General features: G+C 38.6%; 1 protein-coding gene across 2 annotated transcripts in view; it reads left to right on the forward strand.

Annotated features, from left to right (window-relative positions):
* Positions 1–21,883, forward strand: part of DMXL1 (Dmx like 1) — a 136,903-nt gene that overhangs the window by 13,058 nt on the left and 101,962 nt on the right. For both annotated transcript variants that reach the window (XM_074953007.1, XM_074953006.1), the window contains exons 3-7: positions 11,475–11,552; positions 13,091–13,169; positions 14,036–14,168; positions 17,479–17,545; positions 21,598–21,773. In XM_074953007.1, the coding sequence (XP_074809108.1) occupies positions 11,475–11,552; positions 13,091–13,169; positions 14,036–14,168; positions 17,479–17,545; positions 21,598–21,773 (533 nt within the window). The remainder of the gene's footprint in view (positions 1–11,474; positions 11,553–13,090; positions 13,170–14,035; positions 14,169–17,478; positions 17,546–21,597; positions 21,774–21,883) is intronic.

The following is a 21,883-nucleotide window of genomic DNA, read 5'->3' on the forward strand; positions in this document are numbered from 1 at the left end:
TACATTCTTGAAATTGTCGTTCATGGATGGTCTTGATGTCTTGCTACGCAACATAACTTAAGTTCAAATGTTCTGCATGTGTCAGTCATTTAAATCAAAATATGTAAAAATTAACCAGTCCAACCTAGAAAGTTATAACTACATAGCCTTTGAACACTAACATGTCCAAGAAAATAATGTGCACAAGTGGAAAGTTCTAATGTGGATTAATTGCTCACTGATGTGATACTATATCAAATGATGAATCTGCTAAGCAGTGATAGGCCAAGATACAGCAGGTGACTAATCTGGTGCTGCCTTTTGATTGGAAGCTGATAGGGCAGCCTCAGAAAGATCTGTTGGAGGGTGGCTGTAGATAAGGGTGGGAAGCAGTGAGAAGCTTCTGCTGCAACTGATCTGGTGGTTTCCAGAGTTACTTCTATGTGGCTAGGTCTGTCTTGATTTAAGAATAACAGGTGTTAGGTAAATGAACAAATTACACCTTACCTGATTCTGACTCCAGTTGATCTCCAGCAGTGAAAATGGTGTGCTGCAAGTAGAACGGGGCAAATAATTGACTCTTCGGTTCACTTTCAGTTCCAGAAAGCTGGGGGGAAATGTTAGGGTTGAACTAAATACAAAAAATCACAAGTTTCAGCAAATTGAAAAAGGGTTGGGGTTTTTTGTTTTTGTGTTTTTCTTTTTGTTTGGTATTTGAATAAGACACAGATGTGACCAAATTGGAGAATCTACAGGGGAGCAACAAAAACAGGAAATTTGGAAAACATGGGGACCTATGGGGAAAGGCTGAAAGAATTGGGCATATTTAGTCTTGAGAGGAGAAGGCTGGAGGGGCAGACATGGGACAGGACGTAAGTCTTCAGATATACAAAAGATTGTTTATAAAGAGGACATGGATCAGTAGTTCTCCATGCCCACCAAGGGATTGGACAAGAAGTTATCAGTTTAGTGTGCAGCAAGGGTGATTTAGATTATGTATTAGGAACAATTTTTAATGGTAAAGATATCTAAGCACTGGAATAGGTTACTGTGATGCTTACAGGAACTGTAAGTGCCAATCTCAGACATCATGACAATTACCATGGATTGTATGACAGTTACCATGGATGGGAATCTGGAATCCTCATCATTGATCGTTTTTGAGACCACGTTAGATAGACAACTGTCAGGGATGATCAAGGTATATATTTACAGGTTTCAGAGTAACAGCCGTGTTAGTCTGTATTCGCAAAAAGAAAAGGAGTACTTGTGGCACCTTAGAGACTAACCAATTTATTTGAGCATACGCTTTCGTGAGCTACAGCTCACTTCATCGGATGCATAAAGTGGAAAATACAGTGAATATTCACTGTATTTTCCACTTTATGCATCCGATGAGGTGAGCTGTAGCTCACGAAAGCGTATGCTCAAATAAATTGGTTAGTCTCTAAGGTGCCACAAGTACTCCTTTTCCTTTTAAGGTATATTTAGTCCTGGCGGCATATGGAGATGGACTAGACTTCCTGAGTTCCCTCCAGCCCTACATTTCTATGATTCCCTGTCACTTGACCTGAAATGCTTTGTCTCTGGGCATGTTTGTTTAAAGGCCTAGATTCACAAAACAGATGGAGGAGGAGGTAGTAGTGTCCTCATAACTTTAGCCCAGTGGTTTGGCATTCACAAGGCATGTGGGAGACGAAGATTCAGTTCCCACATCTGCCTGATGTGGAGCAGGGATTTGAACTTGGGCTTCCCACATCCCAGATGAGAACCCTGACCATAGCCTGGTGATTGATCATTTTCTCTCCCTGGCATTAAGGATTTGTCAAACTATGGAAGAGCTGCTGTCCTGATAAAATGATCACATCAGTGATGTCCTCCTACATTACTTTCACTTTTTTCCAAAAGGGTTTAGATAATCTGCAGACTGTGCAAGCAGAAATCTTAAATTTAAAGACATTGTGATGTCACCCCAAATGTCTGTGTAAGCATGTGTCTTGTCACTATGTTAACTTTTGCTACTTTTATGTAAGCGTTGTAACACCATAGTCTAGGCCATGGGTGGCCAAATTTAGCAATCCTCCAAGCCGCAAACAATAATCTTCAGAAGTTTGAGAGCTGGGTGCAGTAGGACTAGTGACTGAAAACTCTAGACACCCCTCCCCGCTGGGTTGAAGCCCCTAGCTGTACCACCCGCCACAGGGCAGAAAGCCCCAAACTCCCTCCCAGTCTGGTAAGTGGAAAATGACGGGGGGGGCGCTCTGCGACCCACACTTTAACTATAAAAGAGCTGCAAGCGCGGTTTTGCCACCTTTGGTCTAGACCAAGGAAGTATGTATATTAAGGACCGTTGTCTTTACTGATGCAGTATAATCAGCGGCACAAGAAATCTTCACAAAGAATGTGGTATGATGGCCCTCAGTAGTGTATTTGTTTACTGAAGGTTTGATAAATTATATATATTTCTATACTTCTGAATGTGAGATTCCCCCCTTCTTCCCCCCCCCCCCCCCCCCCCCGAATTGGCGTTTGTAATGTTTTGGCCTTGTGTCATTTTTGGTAACTGCAACCTTCTTCTATACGCTTTAAATCTTAAGTTGATAAAGAATCTAACCTTACCTTCTGTATAATGAAGGTAATATTGTCGGATCAAAGCTATGTGTTGATGCTTCATTTCTGTTTTTAGATGCTTTAAATTAGAAATGGATTTTAGCCTTCTGTATTATGTGTTCTTTTAGTTTTACAAAGAATAAGTGTTGATAGCCTAGTTGGGAAGAATGGAACAGTCCTTCCCTGGGATAAGTGTTTAAGTTTTAGGACCAGGTGGTTGGCTGAGGACACAACTAGATTTGTAAACAGTGCAAAATATATATGTAGTTTTGCACAGTAAGACACAAATTTAAAATGCAAAATCGGGACTTTCCTGAAATCTAGGTGAAACTTTAACTTTTTTGCTTTAGAGACAGTTAATGAATTATGTTTCTTGATTTCCCCTACTGTCTCTCTATGTTGGACATCTACATATTATATTTCAGTCTAGTGCACTAGAATCCCTTGGAGAAACTGAAATATAGCTTTTGATAGATGTTAAATCTTCCCAGTTCAAATTCTGAATCCTAAAGTATACTTTCAAAATCTTAGTCTTGTAACTAATGATTTGCTGCTGGTATTGCAACCTTGCACTTGAACTGATTAAGCAGGAAAACTGCAGCACCTTGCTAATGTGCAGATCAGTAGCTTTATGTGATATTTATCAAACTTCACAAGATTACTCCTCACATCAAAACAAAATATGCAGATGTATCCTCCTACTGTAGGTTTCCCAGTAGAACCAGAAGTGCACAGGTAAAAGTAGATAAAGATAAAAGCAAATTGAAGCAACAGTACTCTTAGCTTGGATTTGCAGAATTCAATACAACTAATGAAATAATAATTTATCAAAAGTAAGTGTTAGACTCATTGACTTTAAGGTCAGAAGGGACCATCATTATCATCTACTCTGACCTTCTGCACATTGCTGGCCACGGAACCTTACCTATTCTTGAAATATACCTCTAGCCTCTGGCTGAGTTACTGAAATCTTCAAGTCATGGTTTAAAGACTTCAAGCTACAGAGAATTTACCATTTACGCTATTTTAAACCAGCAAGTGACCCATGCTACAGAGGAAGGTGAAAAACACACCCCGCTCCTCCCTGGGGCCTCTGCCAATCTGACCCCGGGGAAAATTCCTTCCCAACCCCAGATATGGCAGTCAGGCCCTGAGCATATGGACAAGACTTCCAGGCAGATACTTGTGAAAGAATTCTCTGTAGTAACTCAGATCCCTTCTCATCTAGAGTCCTGTCTCTAGCAGTTGGGACTTTTTGCTACTGGCAGTTGCCGATGGGCCACATGCCATTGAAGGCAGTCCCACCCTATCATCCCCTCCATAAATTTATCAACCTCAGATTTGAAGCCAGTTAGGCTTTTTGTCCCCACTGCTCCCGTGGAAGGCTGTTTCAGAACTTCATTCCTCTGAAGGTTTATCAGAATCCCCTGATATTTGGTGGTGGTTGGTTTTTTTTCCCTTAAAGCTCCAGCAGTCATGTTGTGTGTCTCTCAGCTTTTGTTTTTTAAAAATTTATCCTGGCTGTTCAGAAACCAGAAGGCAACCTTCTTCCTCACCCCCAAACCCTCTAATTTTATTGTTTAAAAATCTGAGGATTTAAAGTCAATCTTGTGATGGGGGGACCAGGGGGTCTGACTCATGCTTTTGAACGCTTGGTATTGGCAATATACAGAGATATCTGCAGGCATATTTGCTTAGTCATCTTGACCAAATGCCTGACACTTTACACTAATGCTCTTTTTTATGTGCATCTGTACTGCTTGTACAGTGCTTAAAAAGTGCCAAATATGACCTGAAAATAAAATTCTTGGTCAGAGGCTATGTACTGACTCATAAATATATATGATCATCTTAAATGTGCAGATTGGTGTATATATAGACACTGTGTGATTGTTAAGCAGACAGTGGATATAGTTTTGTAATCACTGAAGCATGAAATGTCCTTGAACAGGAATCCCATTATCCATAGGATTTGGTAATGCTGGGTTATTCCACTTTGCCAAATCTTGATGGTAGAGCAAAAATTTTCTTTTGCAGTTCTTTCCTGCATTGACATCGGCCTTTCAGAGCTCTTTGGCATGAATGCAGCTGTGTTTCTGCACAGTCTTGTTCCTCTGTGCTCAGAAAAATGCACTTCTCATCCTGAAGTTCTGTTGATAGTGTTGACATTTTTATACGTGAAATAATTAGCATAAAAAGAGTAATGATTGCCTTGGTGAGCTAACATTTTCTTGGTCTAGACAGGATGTTAGTTGCTTTTGAATTTCAACAAAATATTATTTCATGCAGCTAGTTGAATTGCACAGGTGTCACTCTGTGCTTCGCTTATAACTTAAGTTTATCTAGACACTTCAGTCATATAGGGTGTGTTCCAGTTGATAATTTTCTCAATTATTCTTCATCCCTGCTGAGATTTTCAATACCTGATCTTTCTGAAGGTGAATACATTTGGAAAGCTTGAGTAAAAGTGATTCAGCTGTTTACATGCTAAGAGAGAGGGAAGTACTTTTTTTTAAAAAATTGTTCTAGTGCATCAGAAATTTTTGGTACAAACTTTGACATTCAGCAGGGAGATGGTTCCTAGATCAGATGTGTCATTTGGTGAAAATCAGTTCAGAATTGATTAATCTAATGGTTAAAAATAGGCTTCCCACAAGCATCCTATGTTTTATTTAAAATAACACTTAATTTTACTAATCCCTGCTTAATTTCATACCCATCTTCACAGAATTCCACTCAGTTCATGCTTCACAAGAACAATGGCAATAGAATATTGAGAAATCACTTTTGCAAAAGAAAAGGGGTGTTTGTATGTAAAATCAGGATGGAGGTGAGAAGTGTATTTTTTTTCCTAATGGATTAAAAAATGTGACCATGAACTGGTAATTACACTGTCATAATGCATATGCAGCCTTACTTCTTAACTTTTCTGACTTTTGAGTTAATCTCTTTGGAACCTTAATTCCTTTAAGATACTTTTTGAATACAGTAAACATATTGAAGGTCAGTTCTGTCCTTGTTTGCTGAATAGCATTTAACAGCAAAAAGGCCTTTTCAGTGATTCCCTTTGTCTCCAGAAGAAATGTGATGCTTCTGATCTGGTTGTGGACAACAGTACAACCCAGGAAGAGGGCATAGACCCGATTGTTGGGTGAGTGCAATATGGATGGCTGCTGTGAAAGTCAGAGGATTAAGGTTTATGTAGAGGTACGACCAAGAAGAAATGCGTGCTTGGAAACAATGCAGGTTGCATTGATTGTTCTAAGTCATGATTTGCTAACTTCAGTATGTTAGGGGAGCCCCTTACATTCCCTGTTACAGTTTTGGTTTGTGGCAAGTGGCAAGGGAGAGCAAAGCCTTTGCCTGAGGGCAGCCTCTTCTTCCTGGGTGAGCTACAGAAATGCCCTAGTAGAGCTACATGGGCCTTCTTTAAAATTCATCAGTGCCTCCCCACCCAAAGTATCCCCACTACTAAGATGCCAGAGGTGCAGTGAACATACATAACTTTTTTGATGGTCACACAGTAGTAGTAGTCCTTACAGTAGAACCTCAAAGATACGAACACCAAAGTTTTATGGACTGACCAGTCAACCAGACACCATGTGAAATCAGAAATAACCAATCAGGCAGCAGCAGAGACAAACAAAAAAGCAAATACTGTACTGCATCTTTATAGGTAAGCACATCTGGGCTGCCTGTTTCCCCAACTCTTTACCCCCCACCTTTCCCCCCCGCCATCCCTGAGGCAGCCACTTACTGCAAGACACTATAATGGTATCCTAAACCACATTGTTGATTATACCAGTGTTGGGCTAAGAATCACAATTATTAAGTTTACATCTCCATCTCAGTATTTTACTTCGCGTTCCTGTGGAAGAAACTATTCTAATTACTCTCAAAATAATAGCTTTATTTGCAGAATCACAGAAATATGGCAATGATGATGGTTAAGTAGAAAATATAGGGCAAATAATAACTAGAGATGTGTTCTAAAAACAAGGCTTCTTTAGGCTTTTTGCAACTTTGACAGAATTATAGTTGGCATTTTTGGGTCATGCTGACGTGTAAGTTGCTTGGAGAATCTGATGCAGGCTTTTTTTTTTTTTTTTTTTTTTTTAAGACATCGAGATTTTTCCTCTCAGAACTTGAACCTCTACCTTTTGTTTAAATTTACTTGCAAATTAGATATGACAAAATCACATTGTAAAATGTTACTGCAACTGCTTTTTATACTATAAGTGAAAAAAATAATATAAAATGTTAATGGTTTATTTGTAATCCACATTCTTATGATGATTTCACAGAAATAACTTAAGCCATAATTTTATGGAAGTAGACAATTATGCTGTCTATATAGTCTAATCAGAGGTCAGAATTAGAGTTAGTGATGGGGTGTCTCTCATATTGATATTTGTAGTTAGATGTAGTTAGATATTTGTAGTTGTTTTTAGATGACAAGCTCTAGGTAGTACGATGACTCTCAGCCTGAGGCTTTTCAGGTGCATTTAGGTGTTCATAGGTCTGCAAGTTACTTTTCCTATACTTGTTCTGATAACTTGTCCTGGGAGAAAATAGGGTGGATGGATTTAAATGAGTGAGATTTAAATACTTAACCAGGGAATCTTCATCTAAATTTATTTTGTATTTTGCATTTGTCCTTTAGTCAGTTTCCTAAAGAAGGTTTGATTGTAATTGGTTGGTAACCATTAAAACATGCTGATTTGCAATTTAAATATAGCCTTTACACTAAAATTGGTGCTGCCTTTTGCACATGAGGATGATTACTCTATATCTATTTACATGTTTAAGCAATTCTGTAGCTTAACTCGCATTTAGACAGATTCTTAATTTTTTTAACATTTTTATTATATTAGAAAATGGTGAATTATGCTTTTATTTTATTTACTAGATTTTGTACTTGTGATTTGCGTCAAACTGTTTCGATGGAAATTTGAATGCAATTAAATGCAAAAAAAGGGGCATTTTAAAGTTAGTTACATAAAACAACCTTAAATGTGCTTGATAATAAGTTTTATCAAAATTTTTCAGAACTTTTTTTAAATAAAACTAATTGTTTAGACAAAGGAAGTTAATGAATTATGAATTGATTATTTGTTCAAGATTTTACAACTAGTAGATCTCATCCTCTCATACCTAGTTTTTATTTATAGACTGGAAGAGGAAGCTTTCCTGCTCTTTCAACTTTTTATTTATTTATTTTTGTATTAATTGTTCATTGAACTGAAATAGTCACACTGAAATGAAGAAAATATTCTCTGTGCACCAACAGCAGAAGAGGCTACTGTTGTCAAAAGCTGTTTTAGCACTTTAAAAAGAAAAGGAGTACTTGTGGCACCTTAGAGACTAACCAATTTATTTGAGCATAAGCTTTCATGAGCTACAGCTCACTTCATCGGATGCATACTGTGGAAAATGTAGAAGATCTTTCCATACACACAAAGCATGAAAAAATACCTCCCCCCACCCCACTCTCCTGCTGATCACTCTCCTTACAATGTGTATGATAATCAAGTTGGGCCATTTCCAGCACAAATCCAGGTTTTCTCTCCTCCCCCCCCCCCACACACACAAAAACCCACTCTCCTGTTGGTAATAGCTTATCTAAAGTGACCACTCTCCTTACAATGTGTATGATGATCAAGGTGGGCCATTTCCAGCACAAATCCAGGGTTTAACAAGAACGTCGGGGGGGGGGGGGTAGGAAAAAACAAGGGGAAATAGGTTACCTTGCATAATGACTTAGCCACTCCCAGTCTCTATTCAAGCCTAAGTTAATTGTATCCAATTTGAAAATTAATTCCAATTCAGCAGTCTCTTGCTGGAGTCTGGATTTGAAGTTTTTTTGTTGTAATATCGCAACTTTCATGTCTGTAATCGCGTGACCAGAGAGATTGAAGTGTTCGCCAACTGGTTTATGAATGTTATAATTCTTGACATCTGATTTGTGTCCATTTATTCTTTTACGTAGAGACTGTCCAGTTTGACCAATGTACATGGCAGAGGGGCATTGCTGGCACATGATGGCACATATCACATTGGTGGATGTGCAGGTGAACGAGCCTCTGATAGTGTGGCTGATGTTATTAGGCCCTGTGATGGTGTCCCCTGAATAGATATGTGGGCACAGTTGGCAACGGGCTTTGTTGCAAGGATAGGTTCCTGAGTTAGTGATTCTGTTGTGTGGTATGTGGTTGCTGGTGAGTATTTGCTTCAGGTTGGGGGGCTGTCTGTAGGCAAGGACTGGCCTGTCTCCCAAGATTTGTGAGAGTGTTGGGTCATCCTTCAGGATAGGTTGTAGATTGTTAATAATGCGTTGGAGGGGTTTTAGTTGGGGGCTGAAGGTGACGGCTAGTGGCGTTCTGTTATTTTCTTTGTTAGGCCTGTCCTGTAATAGGTGACTTCTGGGAACTCTTCTGGCTCTATCAATCTGTTTCTTCACTTCTGCAGGTGGGTATTGTAGTTGTAAGAATGCTTGATAGAGATCTTGTAGGTGTTTGTCTCTGTCTTAGGGGTTGGAGCAAATGCAGTTGTATCGCAGACCTTGGCTGTAGACAATGGATCGTGTGGTGTGGTCAGGGTGAAAGCTGGAGGCATGTAGGTAGGAATAGCGGTCAGTAGGTTTCCGGTGTAGAGTGGTGTTTACGTGACCATCGTTTATTAGCACTGTAGTGTCCAGGAAGTGGATCTCTTGTGTGGACTGGACCAGGCTGAGGTTGATGGTGGGATGGAAATTGTTGAAATCATGGTGGAATTCCTCAAGGGCTTCTTTTCCATGGGTCCAGATGCTGAAGATGTCATCAATATAGCGCAAGTAGAGTAGGGGCATTAGGGGATGAGAGCTGAGGAAGTGTTGTTCTAAGTCAGCCATAAAAATGTTGGCATACTGTGGGGCCATGCGGATACCCATAGCAGTGCTGCTGATTTGAAGGTATACATTGTCCCCAAATGTAAAATAGTTATGGGTAAGGACAAAGTCACAAAGTTCAGCCACCAGGTTAGCCGTGACATTATCGGGGATAGTGTTCTTGACAGCCTGTCCTTGCCTACAGACAGCCCCCCAACCTGAAGCAAATACTCACCAGCAACCACATGCCACACAACAGAATCACTAACTCAGGAACCTATCCTTGCAACAAAGCCCGTTGCCAACTGTGCCCACATATCTATTCAGGGGACACCATCACAGGGCCTAATAACATCAGCCACACTATCAGAGGCTCGTTCACCTGCACATCCACCAATGTGATATGTGCCATCATGTGCCAGCAATGCCCCTCTGCCATGTACATTGGTCAAACTGGACAGTCTCTACGTAAAAGAATAAATGGACACAAATCAGATGTCAAGAATTATAACATTCATAAACCAGTCGGAGAACACTTCAATCTCTCTGGTCACGCAATTACAGACATGAAAGTTGCGATATTACAACAAAAAAACTTCAAATCCAGACTCCAGCAAGAGACTGCTGAATTGGAATTAATTTTCAAATTGGATACAATTAACTTAGGCTTGAATAGAGACTGGGAGTGGCTAAGTCATTATGCAAGGTAACCTATTTCCCCTTGTTTTTTCCTACCCCCCCCCCCCGACGTTCTTGTTAAACCCTGGATTTGTGCTGGAAATGGCCCACCTTGATTATCGTACACATTGTAAGGAGAGTGATCAGCAGGAGAGTGGGGTGGGGGGAGGTATTTTTTCATGCTTTGTGTGTATGAAAAGATCTTCTACACTTTCCACAGTATGCATCCGATGAAGTGAGCTGTAGCTCATGAAAGCTTATGCTCAAATAAATTGGTTAGTCTCTAAGGTGCCACAAGTACTCTTTTTTTCTTTTTGCGAATACAGACTAACACGGCTGTTACTCTGAAACTTAGCACTTCAACAAACTCTAGTTCCAGGGGCTTAACCTGTGGCTTCCTGCTTACATCAGTTCAGTGGTTCGACTTTCTTTAAAACTTGGCAGTAGATAGATGTTGCTTAACTTTTTTTTTTTTTTTTAAACTTAATTTAAATGGTTTTACTAGATCAGAATAAATTCAGGTCTTAACATAGGTTGGCATAATTTCAAGCAGGGTTATTTTAAGAATCTGTATTTAATTTAAATTATGATTTAAATAAACACAATTTTTATCCCCCCCCCCCCCCCCTTGACTTTTATCCCCCTGGAAAATAACCATTGAAAACATGTGAGCAAATATGCTTTTACATGTGGTTAGCACCATGGACAGAACAAGACTACTCATTGGTTCCCAGATAAGGCTGTCTTTATTGTAAGTTTTATTTAGTACTCTTGATAAAAAAATATTAACTATTGTTTTTGTTTGTTGTAACTATATATTTTGTGGCTTTATATGACTGTCCAGTGATTTAAGTGGCTTTCATGCTTCCAGACACTCAGTGCCACAATGTGATATGTTAACAGTGAAAAGGCGGATTGATTGATTGAAGTGCTTTTCATCCTTTCCACAGTGTATTAAAAATGGAGTCCCGTATCTTTTCTTAAAGTAGATACCTAAATTGCATGTGGAAAAACTTTTGATACTAGATTGAGGATTCATATTAACATTGATATCCGGTACACTTACTCTTATGGTGGTTGATCCTCAAGTCTTACCCAGAAATATAGTTGTAGGCAAACAGTTTTTTCTAGTATTTCAAGTTTCAAACTTTGCAATGTGTGTTAAAGATTTTTTTATTCTGATATGTTCCTCAAGTTCTGATCCTTGATTCAGAATGAAATAGAGACACAAGCTCAAGAATATAGAGGGAAATATTTTTACATAGAATGAATGAAAGTAGAATCAATAATCCACGTCTCAAATTAATTTTTAAATATTTTGTTTTATATAACTTTATTTTAGATTGCAGCGTCTTATGGAAACATGATTTGTATTTTTGAACCAGTTACTGTTCTGAAACCGAAGAGCAATCATCCTACTGTAAGTGAATGACCTGTCTTAACAGAAACTTCAACTGCCTTGACAAATTTAAATAATTGCTGTTGTTTACTTTTATTACTTGGGAGTTGCCTTTTCTGAGATACAAGATGAGATACCAGTTTAAAATTGGGATATAGGATGTTTATTGTGTGAAAATGTGGAAAAGGGGTGGGGCACATGCTAGTTAAAATGCCATATTATTATAATACCTCTTCATAACACTTCAGAAGGGGATACAGTGGACCAATTCATAATAAACATACATAGTAATTGTTTCACCTGTGCAATGATTCATCTGTGCAAATCAGTGATTCACTCTCTCTGATCGTGGCCAATACCAGCAGAAAGTGCAAAAAGCTCAAAATGGAGTACTGTAACCTGTGCACAGGGAAGTTTGCTTTTAAACTAGCTAGTAAATGATATGTTTACATCCTGCTGCATATGGTTTTATAATGCTTTTTTTCATCCTTTTGTAATGCAGCTCTGCTTGTTCTTGCTCATGTGCATCTCAAGTACTTTTGAAAATTCTACTAATTATTTTGCAAAGCATTTTTAGAATATTTATCTGTAGATTTCAGAGGGTTTTATAAAGGTTGGTAAAAACTGTACTCTCATATTCCATGTAGTGTGACTTTCTTTGGTGTGCGCAAATTTATGCATTAGCCTTGAATTTCAGTTTGACATGGATCCTAATCTTGATTCTTTTAGGTGCTGGTTTATGTGATTTAGAGCAGGTTACTTAATCTCTGAGCCCACTTTTCATAGCATACTTTACAAGAGTATTGAGTCTTCCTGAGTTTGTGCAAAATGTCACGTAAGTGCAAAGTATTAAGATGATACAAGGGGACAAATACAACAATGGATTTAGGTTCCATCTTGTGTGTATTCCATCAGATCCATGTGGCTTCTAGGGGGTGCAACACAATTTCCTATCTCCTAGGGATTTAAGAAATCTACTTCCTGAACTATGCTTACTTTATGAAGTTCCTAAGACATACATAGTACCTGTGGGTAATTCAGGAAGCTCTTTTCCAGCGGATATAGATTTACTACACTTTGTTAAAGACGTGCATGCTTTAAAAAGTCTGGAAGATTTTGTATTTGTAGACATTCCATTTACTTACTCCATCTTCCAAATGCTCTTCAAAGTTAGCTGAGGATGCTAGTTTTCACTAAAAGACTAGACTAAAATAATGTTTAATGTTCTAGATAAAGCTGTTAATCCTTTTAATTTGTCTGAATTCTAAATTTTTAACAAATCAAGATGCACGTGAGCGTATCAATTTTTAGACCCTTCGTATCTCTTCATATTTCTTGGAACATGAGATCACAGCTGTGACTTGTATGGCCTTGACTTATCCATTCAGAGATTTCCTTTAAAAAAAAGTTTACTTCCATTCTAAGAAGTTCCAAATGCCTGTTGCCTAGTAAAATTTTGAATGCCATACAGGCATAGTATTTCAGTAATTATGTATTAACTGAGTTGTATTGTAAATATCTCACTTAAGCTAATGAAGTGTTAATACTTTTGATTGTAGGGGGTGTACTACCAGTGGCAGAAGAGTGGTCAAATTTTACTGGACTCTATAGCACATAATATAACATGGGATCCCACAGGTAAGAATGGAATTAACTAAAACTTGTAATTGTTTAATATCACACGTTGAGTTTGAATTCTTCTTTAGGGAGAAGAGATTATTTCCTTTAATTATAGCAAAACAGGATATGTCTAAGGAGGATGAGGAGAGTGTTATGAATGCCACTTGTCACCTGCATTCTGAGACACTTACATGTATCTTCAATGAGAGATGTTTTTATTTAAAAAAAAAAAAAAAAGTCTGCATCTCAGTCATATCTCAACAAACCAGTGGTCTGTAATGTTGTTCTATCCTCAGCAGTGTTCAGTGTTGGCTGCTTAAAAAAAAAAGTGGGAGGGTGGCATAAAAAAAATTGTATGAAAGAGGGACGTTTTAACACTTCATCCCTGGCCCCAGATGGGGGTAGGGATAACAAGGTTCCAGGATTGATAGCTCTTGTAATTAGACCCTCATTATTGCAAATACTCTTCTTTCAAAATATTAGTATAATTAGTTGTATTATTACAGAAGCGCCTAGTGTCTTTTGTTGAACAAATGCAACCTACTTTGGAAACAGTGTAGATAAAGTATGCTTTTATGTATTTGGACCACAGGTGTCCAAATTAAACATAAAACATGACTTAATATGTAAAAATAAATGCTGTCTTTTTTTGTAAGGTTGATCCAGTCTAAAAAGGTTTTGCTGCATATGGCACCTTATAGGATTATGCCCACTGCATTTGTTTAGTTTGTGTATAGAAAAGGAGATATTATTTGTAGTATGATATGGCTCTTGTCTATAACACAGTGTTTGTGGTACAGATTAATTGGCCTTCTCTTCAGTATAAAAAGCTATGCCTCATAATTTGATTTGCACATATTATAGTTTTAAACTTTTTGTTGTAGGCACTCGTCTTTTGACTGGTTCCAGCTGTCTGCAGCTTTGGTCCAATGTTAATTTGGAAAGCCAATCTGAAGATGGGAATCCTGAAAGAACAGACGTTAGCTTTGGGGACTGGAGGTGTATGTGGCAATGCAAGTAAGAAGCAAGTTTACAAAAAATACAAAACTTCAATAAAAGCAAAATTGAGTTTTGTTGTAGTCCACTTTTTCCAGATGAAACTCTTAATGAATTACAGTGGTGTGTCACCCTGCTATGTACGGCTTCTTTCAGACATTTCTGAAATATGCTGAAATATTACTGAAAAAATGAATCCGTTCAGTCCTTCAAATTATTATAGATGGGTGGTACTAAACACATTTTCATTCTGCTTCACATATTAGTTTGGCTTCTTGAAAGTATTTTTTGTGTGTGTGTGTGGAGATCACCAAAAATTGTAGTTTGCCCGACTGAAATATATTGATAAAACCAGTTATACCAGGTATCTCTCACTTCCTGCAAAAGCAAGGAAAATGTGGGAAGTGATGAATTCAAGTAGAAGTAGTACTAATGTATGAGATCATAAAGGCTAGAAGAACAGAAATCTTAGGTAACTTACTACTATTTTGGGACTGCTGGCTTACTGTAATCAAGGGAATGTGGTTAAGTTAAACTTGGCTCCCTATCTAGATCTTTTATAAGTAAGGTTCTTCAAATGATTGTCCACATGGATTCCTCTCCTGTTGCACATTGCCACGAGAATGGATTCTTTAGACCAGTAATGTCGTTAAGACTACACCCTAGATGTCCTCTGTCCTCCCATCTAAAAGCATGAAGGGCTGAGCAGACCCAGCTGCCCTTGAGTTCCTTCTTACTGCTCATGGCAGTGAGACGGAATCCCTGCAATGTCCACCTGTTCTCAGTGCACACTCGGCTAACATTAGTATGGTGTTAGTCTTTTTATCAATTCGCACAAAAAAACTTAAGTCATATATTTAGTTTATAGGTTAGACAGTACCCCCCTCAGCTGTGGATCTAGGACTATGTCAGTAGCTAAATCCCAGAGATTCAAACCGTGTCCCCCCGTGAAACTTAATGTAGTTTTAACAACGGATACCACAGGTGCTGCTTGTGTGTCCAGCTCAACAGTCAAAGGGCAGTCAATGTCCTGACAAAGGTACCTCTAGTGCAGGGGAGGGCACACTACAGCCCACGGGCCCGATCCAGCCCACCAGGGCTTTCAGTCTGGCCCGCGGGATTGCCAGCCCTGTGGCACGGTGGGGCTAAGGCAGGCTCCCTGCCTACCCTGGCCCCATGCCGTTCCTGGAAGCAGCTGGCACCATGTCACGGTGGCCCCTGGGGAGGGGGTGGGCAGAGGGTTTGGTGTGCTGCCCTCACCTGCAGGCACCGCCCCTGGCAGCTCCCATTGGCCAGGAACAGGGAACCATGGCCAATCGGAGCTTCGGGGGTGGTACCCGGAAGTGAGGGCAGTGCATGGCGGAGCCACCTGCCCCACCCCACCCCCAGGAGCCACTGCCAGATATTCTGGCCACTTCCAGGAGCAGCGCGGGGCCAGGGCAGGCAGGGAGTCTGCTTTAGCCCTGCTGCACACCGCTGCCACCCCGGAGCCGCTCGAGGTAAGGGGCGCCGGGCCAGAGCCCACACCCGAACCCCAACCCCTCCTGCACCCTGAGCCCTTAACCCCCTGTCCTGTTTCAGTGTGTAACAGAAAAAAAGATAAAACATAGAAAATACTCTTTCAAGAAATGGCTTCATTTTTACCTTTTATGTTTCATAAATCTCAGAAATGTGAGATCTGGTCACAGTAGTTCTCACTTCCTGTTATTAATTTTAATTTTATTTGGAATATAATGTATAATGGTGTATAAGATCAGGTAGGCTGTTAAGATCACATCAAGAAAGAGGGTATTTAGGTCTGTCTTTGATTCACAACCTAAAACAAAAAGGCCAACTCCAGAGATGGTATATCTTTTAAGTTCACTTTTAAGACTTATCAAGTGTTGATTTTCCTGGTTTTAAACTTCTGAAAAAACAACTCTTTTTCTTCCAATAGTCAACTCAGATAGTTGTATCATGACAGTGGAAGAGGGATGTCATCTTTATGCCTTGTGTGCTTGTATCAATGTGTGTTTTACCCAGTTTCTTCAAATAACCAAAATGGTTTGGGAAATAAATCTAGACAGAACATCTGCATTGCTGACTACAGTATAAAGATGGTGACTGGTACATTACGGAAGCATCCCTTTTTTTTTCAGTATCTTATTTCACCACAACCCCCTCCGTCACCCTGAACTTTTCAGATTTAATTTCACAGTCAGGAATCAATGTGTATACACTCCTGTTGGGTAATTATCTATTAAAATCATAAACTTTCCATAATAAAGAGTCTGCAAGAGGATTTGTGGGATTTGATATATCTAGAACATGGATATGTAGCTTTGTCAAAATAAACTCCAGTCTGATGCAGACATCACGTAAATTCTAATGGTGTCCACCCCTATTGGAGCCCACCCTAAACTGAGTACTGTTAGACACTGAACTACTTAAATTGTGGTTTTGTTATTATAAAGCTTTCTGACCTGCATCACTGAGTTTTGTCTTATGATTATATGCTTTGGTAGGTATTCATCACAATATAGGTGAATTGATGACCAACTTGTCACTTATAGATTTGTCATCGGTGTTAAGCCTTACGTTTTAGAGTTTTCATGTTTATAAAAATTCAAGGTTTACGGAAATCTTAATCACGGATTTTTAAAACCTCAATATTTACAATTCCAACATCCATGCAGTAGCTGAGTGCTGCACAAACAGTGAAAGCTTACATATTTTTCAGTGGAAGTGAAGTACAGTGAGAGCACAACATAATCAACTAGATTTTTTTAAAAAAAAATCTAGTTTTAATTATCAGGCTAACAGAAACAGTAATGAGGACTACTTCACGTGGTATGTTAGATTTAAAAATAAAACAAAAAAATCAGCATACTGCTTTAATGTATTCCTCTGGGATGTATGGTGCAGGAAGAGAAGAAGCACTCTTGTGGTTTGTTCATGGAAAAAGTTGAGTGGAATTGAATTTGAAGTGAGGGTTGAGCGCATCTGGGAGAAGCAGTTTAAGTCCAGACCATCAGGATCCACCTCATCACAATCACAGCCTCTCTGGTAGGAGACAGCAGGTCATCTGAACCTGATGTCTTTGCTAACCACAGCCTTCCTTTGACACCTCAGCTGTAGCAGAGTCTGCCTCACACAGCCCTATAGCTTGCTAGTGCTTGAGTCCGATGATGCCAACTGCAGTCTATGAAACTAAATCTAAAATACAAAGAATTTTTCATAAAATTTCAAAGAAATAACTATGTATTCTGTGCTTCTGAAAAAAATTAACCTTATTTATGTTGCTACATTTTTGAATTGTCAAATTAATGTTTTTTAATTCTTTATTTTACAGAACTGCTTCCCAGGTTTATCTAATGAAATTTTCACCAGATGGAGACTTCTTTGCTACTGCAGGAAAGGTAAATCATTTTGGTATGACAGAATTATCTTTCTTTAGAAAGGTTATGAAATAATGCAGAACTTGACTGCATCCATTTTTTGAAAAACAGGAGAAGTAATGCTTGTTTTTTTCTTTTTTTATAATTCAGAATGTCAGTAGCGTCCAAAAATTCTTTTATGCCTGCTTTGAGTAATTGGGAGGGCTAAAATTTTTCCAACTTCTTCTTTTAGAAAAGCTATTTAATTCTCCTTACTCAGTTCTCAAAAGAGAATACAAAACTTAATGCTGTGGAATCAGGGAGAGGGAACTCAAGGTGGTCTGATGGGTGCACTGGAAAACTATTGTTTGTCCATGTTGTAGCCTGCAGTGTCTGTGGAGAGTGTGTACATAGGCTATCTAGTGATGCTATTAATGCTATCGTTCTTGTTCAAAGGGGATTTAAAGACTGACATGACATCACAAGCAGGTCCTGTCAGAATGTTCTTGAACCCTGTCCAGAGCCATATTCTGAGAATTGATAATATTGGAAATTAGTTGCCCAAAATATGTTATAATGAAGATCATGTAGCATAAGGTTACTGATAAGTTTCTGAAGTCAGGAAACGAAATAAGGTTCCGATAGTAGTAATCTGCTATGTTGTGTATGTCCCGTATTGATCTGAGTGTTTTTTGGCTAGGTTGCAGTCTGGGGATAGCTGTGCATTTTGGAAAGGGCGTAAAAAATAATCATCTACTGTACTAACCATGACTGTATGCTACTAAGCACATGATCTGTTATGGAATAAATAGCTATACACAAGTATACTGGAGGCAGAAACTTGCTCTAAGAATTACCTTAATTCATCTAGTCAGACTGCTGTTCTGCATACACAGGCAGAGAGAAACATGCTCATACTCTTTGAGGAAACCTTGTAAGCATGGAATGGAGCTGTGCAGGATGAATAAAAAATGACTTTTGGGGCGGGGGCGGGACTCAGATTTCTTTTATTTAAAATGGATTCTTAAAATTTCTGTTGAAAATAGAATATAGTACTATTTCCCTTTCAACAATATACCTGTTTAAAATGAAATCTGATAATACGAATACAATACATGATACCTTAATACAAAATATGTTAAGGTCTAAACTTCTTGTAATCTCTTAAAATATTTAAAAAGAAATTATATTGAATCCATGAGCCTCTATCAAAAACTTTGTGTTAAAAGGTGCTTTTCTATATAAAGAAAGATGTTTTTCGCCTGATTTTAACTTCTGAGGTCAACCTTTATAAATGTGGCAAAATAGGTTGTATGGTGTATTAAGGGCTTGATCCTGAGGGAGACCGAGGGACTGTGCTCCTGGGTGTAAAGACTGGCAAAGTAACTTAGGAGACCCCTTTTAAAGAGCCTTAGGCAAGTAGGAGCTTCGGCATCAGTCACTTTCACTTCGGCACATTTGTAAATTTCCCCAGGCTGACCTGAAATAATGTTTAAATCACTGACTGCAGTTAATCACTCTGTGTAAGGAGATTTAATTGTAAATGTGAAATATCTTTTGATAAGAGAAGTTTTATGTATCCAAAACATTTAAGGTTGCTTTAATAAAATTTTATATGCTGTTTTGTGTTTAATTAAATTCATTACCATCTTAATGCAGCTTGACACACATCATGTGCAAAATGTTAACTATCTAATAAATAATATATTGTTCATCATTTACTAACATGCTAAAATGTATATTTAATAAGAATCTGAAAATATTAAGCTGTGTAATTGTTTAAACAAATGTATGTAGGTATAGTGTACCCTCCTAGGTATCAAAAAGATGAACCAAATCTAGTGTAAAGGTTCTGTTTAGTTGTAAATCAGTATGTTTTAATGATTATTTGTGCCTAAGAGAATGCACCTTTCTTTTGAAAATAGCTGAAGTACAAATGGAAAATTAGATTAAAATCAGTGACTTAAATCAAGGATTTCCACTTGGTGATTTAAATCATTTTGATTTTAAATCAGTCCACCCTGCAGCAGTGTCCTGCAAGGCATTTGCCACTTACTCTTTTTAGGAAAGGAAAATACTACAGCAGATGGTCTCTAGATTAGGGGGCAACCTATTAGCAACATATTTGAACAAAGTACTAGTGAAAGGTTATTGCTGCATCCAGCAGGAAGTGAAGACATGTATAAATGTTTTGTTCACCTTTGAGAGAGGCAAGGCAGATGAGGTAATACTTATTGGCCCAACTTCTGAAGGTACAGGCTTTTGAGCTACGCCAAGCTCTTCAAGTCTGAGGAAGAAAGGAGACGGTTCGAGCTTTTCACCTTTATTGCCCTTTGATGGGGGTGGGGGGATGGCAAGGCTTTGGTCAAACTCAAAGGGTAAAAGGTTTTTTTGTCCTTGTTCTCTCTCCTTTGCCGCCGAAGCAGGGGTGGGCAAACTTTTTGGGCCGAGGGCCACATCTGGGTGGGGAAATTGTATGCAGGGCAGAGGGTTGGGTTGTGGGAGGGAGTGCAGGGTATATGAGGGGGCTTAGGGAAGGGGGTGTGTGTAGGAGGGGTGTGGAGTGCAGGAGGGGGCTCAGGGAAGTGGTGCAGGAAGGTTGCGGACTGCAGGAGGGCGCTCAGGGCAGGGGGTTGGGGTGCAGGAGGGCTGTGGGGGGTGCGAGTTATTTCTGACTTACACCTGTGTAAACAGGAGAATCCAGGCCACTGACTTGAGAAAACTACACAAACACTTATGACATTCAGGATAATGAAGAGGTTTAGGCACATCTACTGTTCAGTTCTCCAGATTGTCTCTAACTATGTCTACAGAGCAGGGGTGGGCAAACTATGGCCCGGGGGATTGCCCCCTATGGTGCCATAGGCCCCGCACCGCTCCCCGCTTCGGATTTCTAGGATTTCTGTAGCATCATTTGGTCTTTGAAAAGCTTTTTATATTGGGCAGACAAGGAAGGCCTGAAGCTTACTGAGTGACTTGAATTCACTGCCACCAGAGAAATGATACGCCTTGTAAAAAGCCTTGTCAGATGATACTCAAGGCTTTCAAATCCATCAACTTGATATCATCTAGAATCTGTGGAAACTAGTTGAAAATTTTCAGCTGAAATTTCCTGAAGTGTGGTGTGGTGTAAATCATCTATTTGAACTTGTGAGCGAGAACTATAGATTTTTACGTCACTCTTAATCTTGTTTTACATTTGAACTTTTAATTTACCAACAAGGTTAACTTTTAGTGGTTGGTGTAACCGAGTACTTGACACCTAGGAGAATACACTATGCCTATACACATTTATTTAAACAATTATGTAAAATTTACATTTAGATATACTCTGTATTTTTTGTATTATGTTAGAAAATGGTGAATGATGCACTTGTTTACTAGATCAGCTTTTTATTTATAATTAGTGTTAGGCTGCATTTGGAGATTTGATTGCGCAAAAAATGCACAAAATATTTAAAAACTTAGTTTATTAGTTAAATAAACCTTAAATGTGCTGGATATATAAGAATAAAAGTTATCAAAATATTATGTTTGAAATGGATTTAATAAATGGAAGAAGCACTGTTTGTAGTTAGTGAATTGAACTGGTTACCATTTCCTCCATATTTTAGAACTAGCAGATCAGATCCTCCCCCTTCATTTTTATTTGTAGATTGAAAGAGACACAATTTTTTCTGCTTTTTCAACTCCCAGTTGGTGTCTCAACTTTTTATGAACATGTAATTGAACTAAACTAGTGGAATAAACCGAAAGGAAGAAAATACTCTCTGCACCTGCATAAGACTTTACTGCTGTCAAAAGCTAGTTTAGCACTTCAACAAAATCTGGTTCCAGGTGCTTAGCCAGTGACTTCTTCTAGTTCAGTGGTTGGACTTTCTTTGAAACTTCAGTAGCAAATATACTGCTTGAATATTATCTTTTTTATTTAATTCAAATTATTTTAATAAGTTGTCATTTAAAATTTAATTTTAAATAGGTTTAACAGGATTTAATTCAAATATTCCTATTTAAATAAAAAAAAACACAACTTTTATTCACCCTGGAATTTCTACTAGGATAAACTTTCTTTTATTTTCCTCCTTTCTGCTCAGGACGATTGTCTTATAAAAGTGTGGTATAATACCGATAGCTGGCGATCAGCAGTAACACCTCAAAGTTCAAGTCCACAAAAACAAGCACAAGATGTAGATTTTTCGTTTGTTTACTTGGCCCATCCTCGATCTGTAAATGGATTTTCATGGAGGAAGACAAGCAAATACATGCCACGGTCAGTAGCTTAATTGCTTGATATCTGTAAATTGTTGTTTGTTACCTGATAAAGTTTCTTTCCAACATTTGTAGTAGGCTTCTTTTTTAAAACTACCCTAGTTGTTCTTC

Source organism: Natator depressus, chromosome 5, assembly GCF_965152275.1.
Source record: "Natator depressus isolate rNatDep1 chromosome 5, rNatDep2.hap1, whole genome shotgun sequence".
In the NCBI taxonomy this organism is placed as follows: Eukaryota; Metazoa; Chordata; order Testudines; family Cheloniidae; genus Natator; species Natator depressus.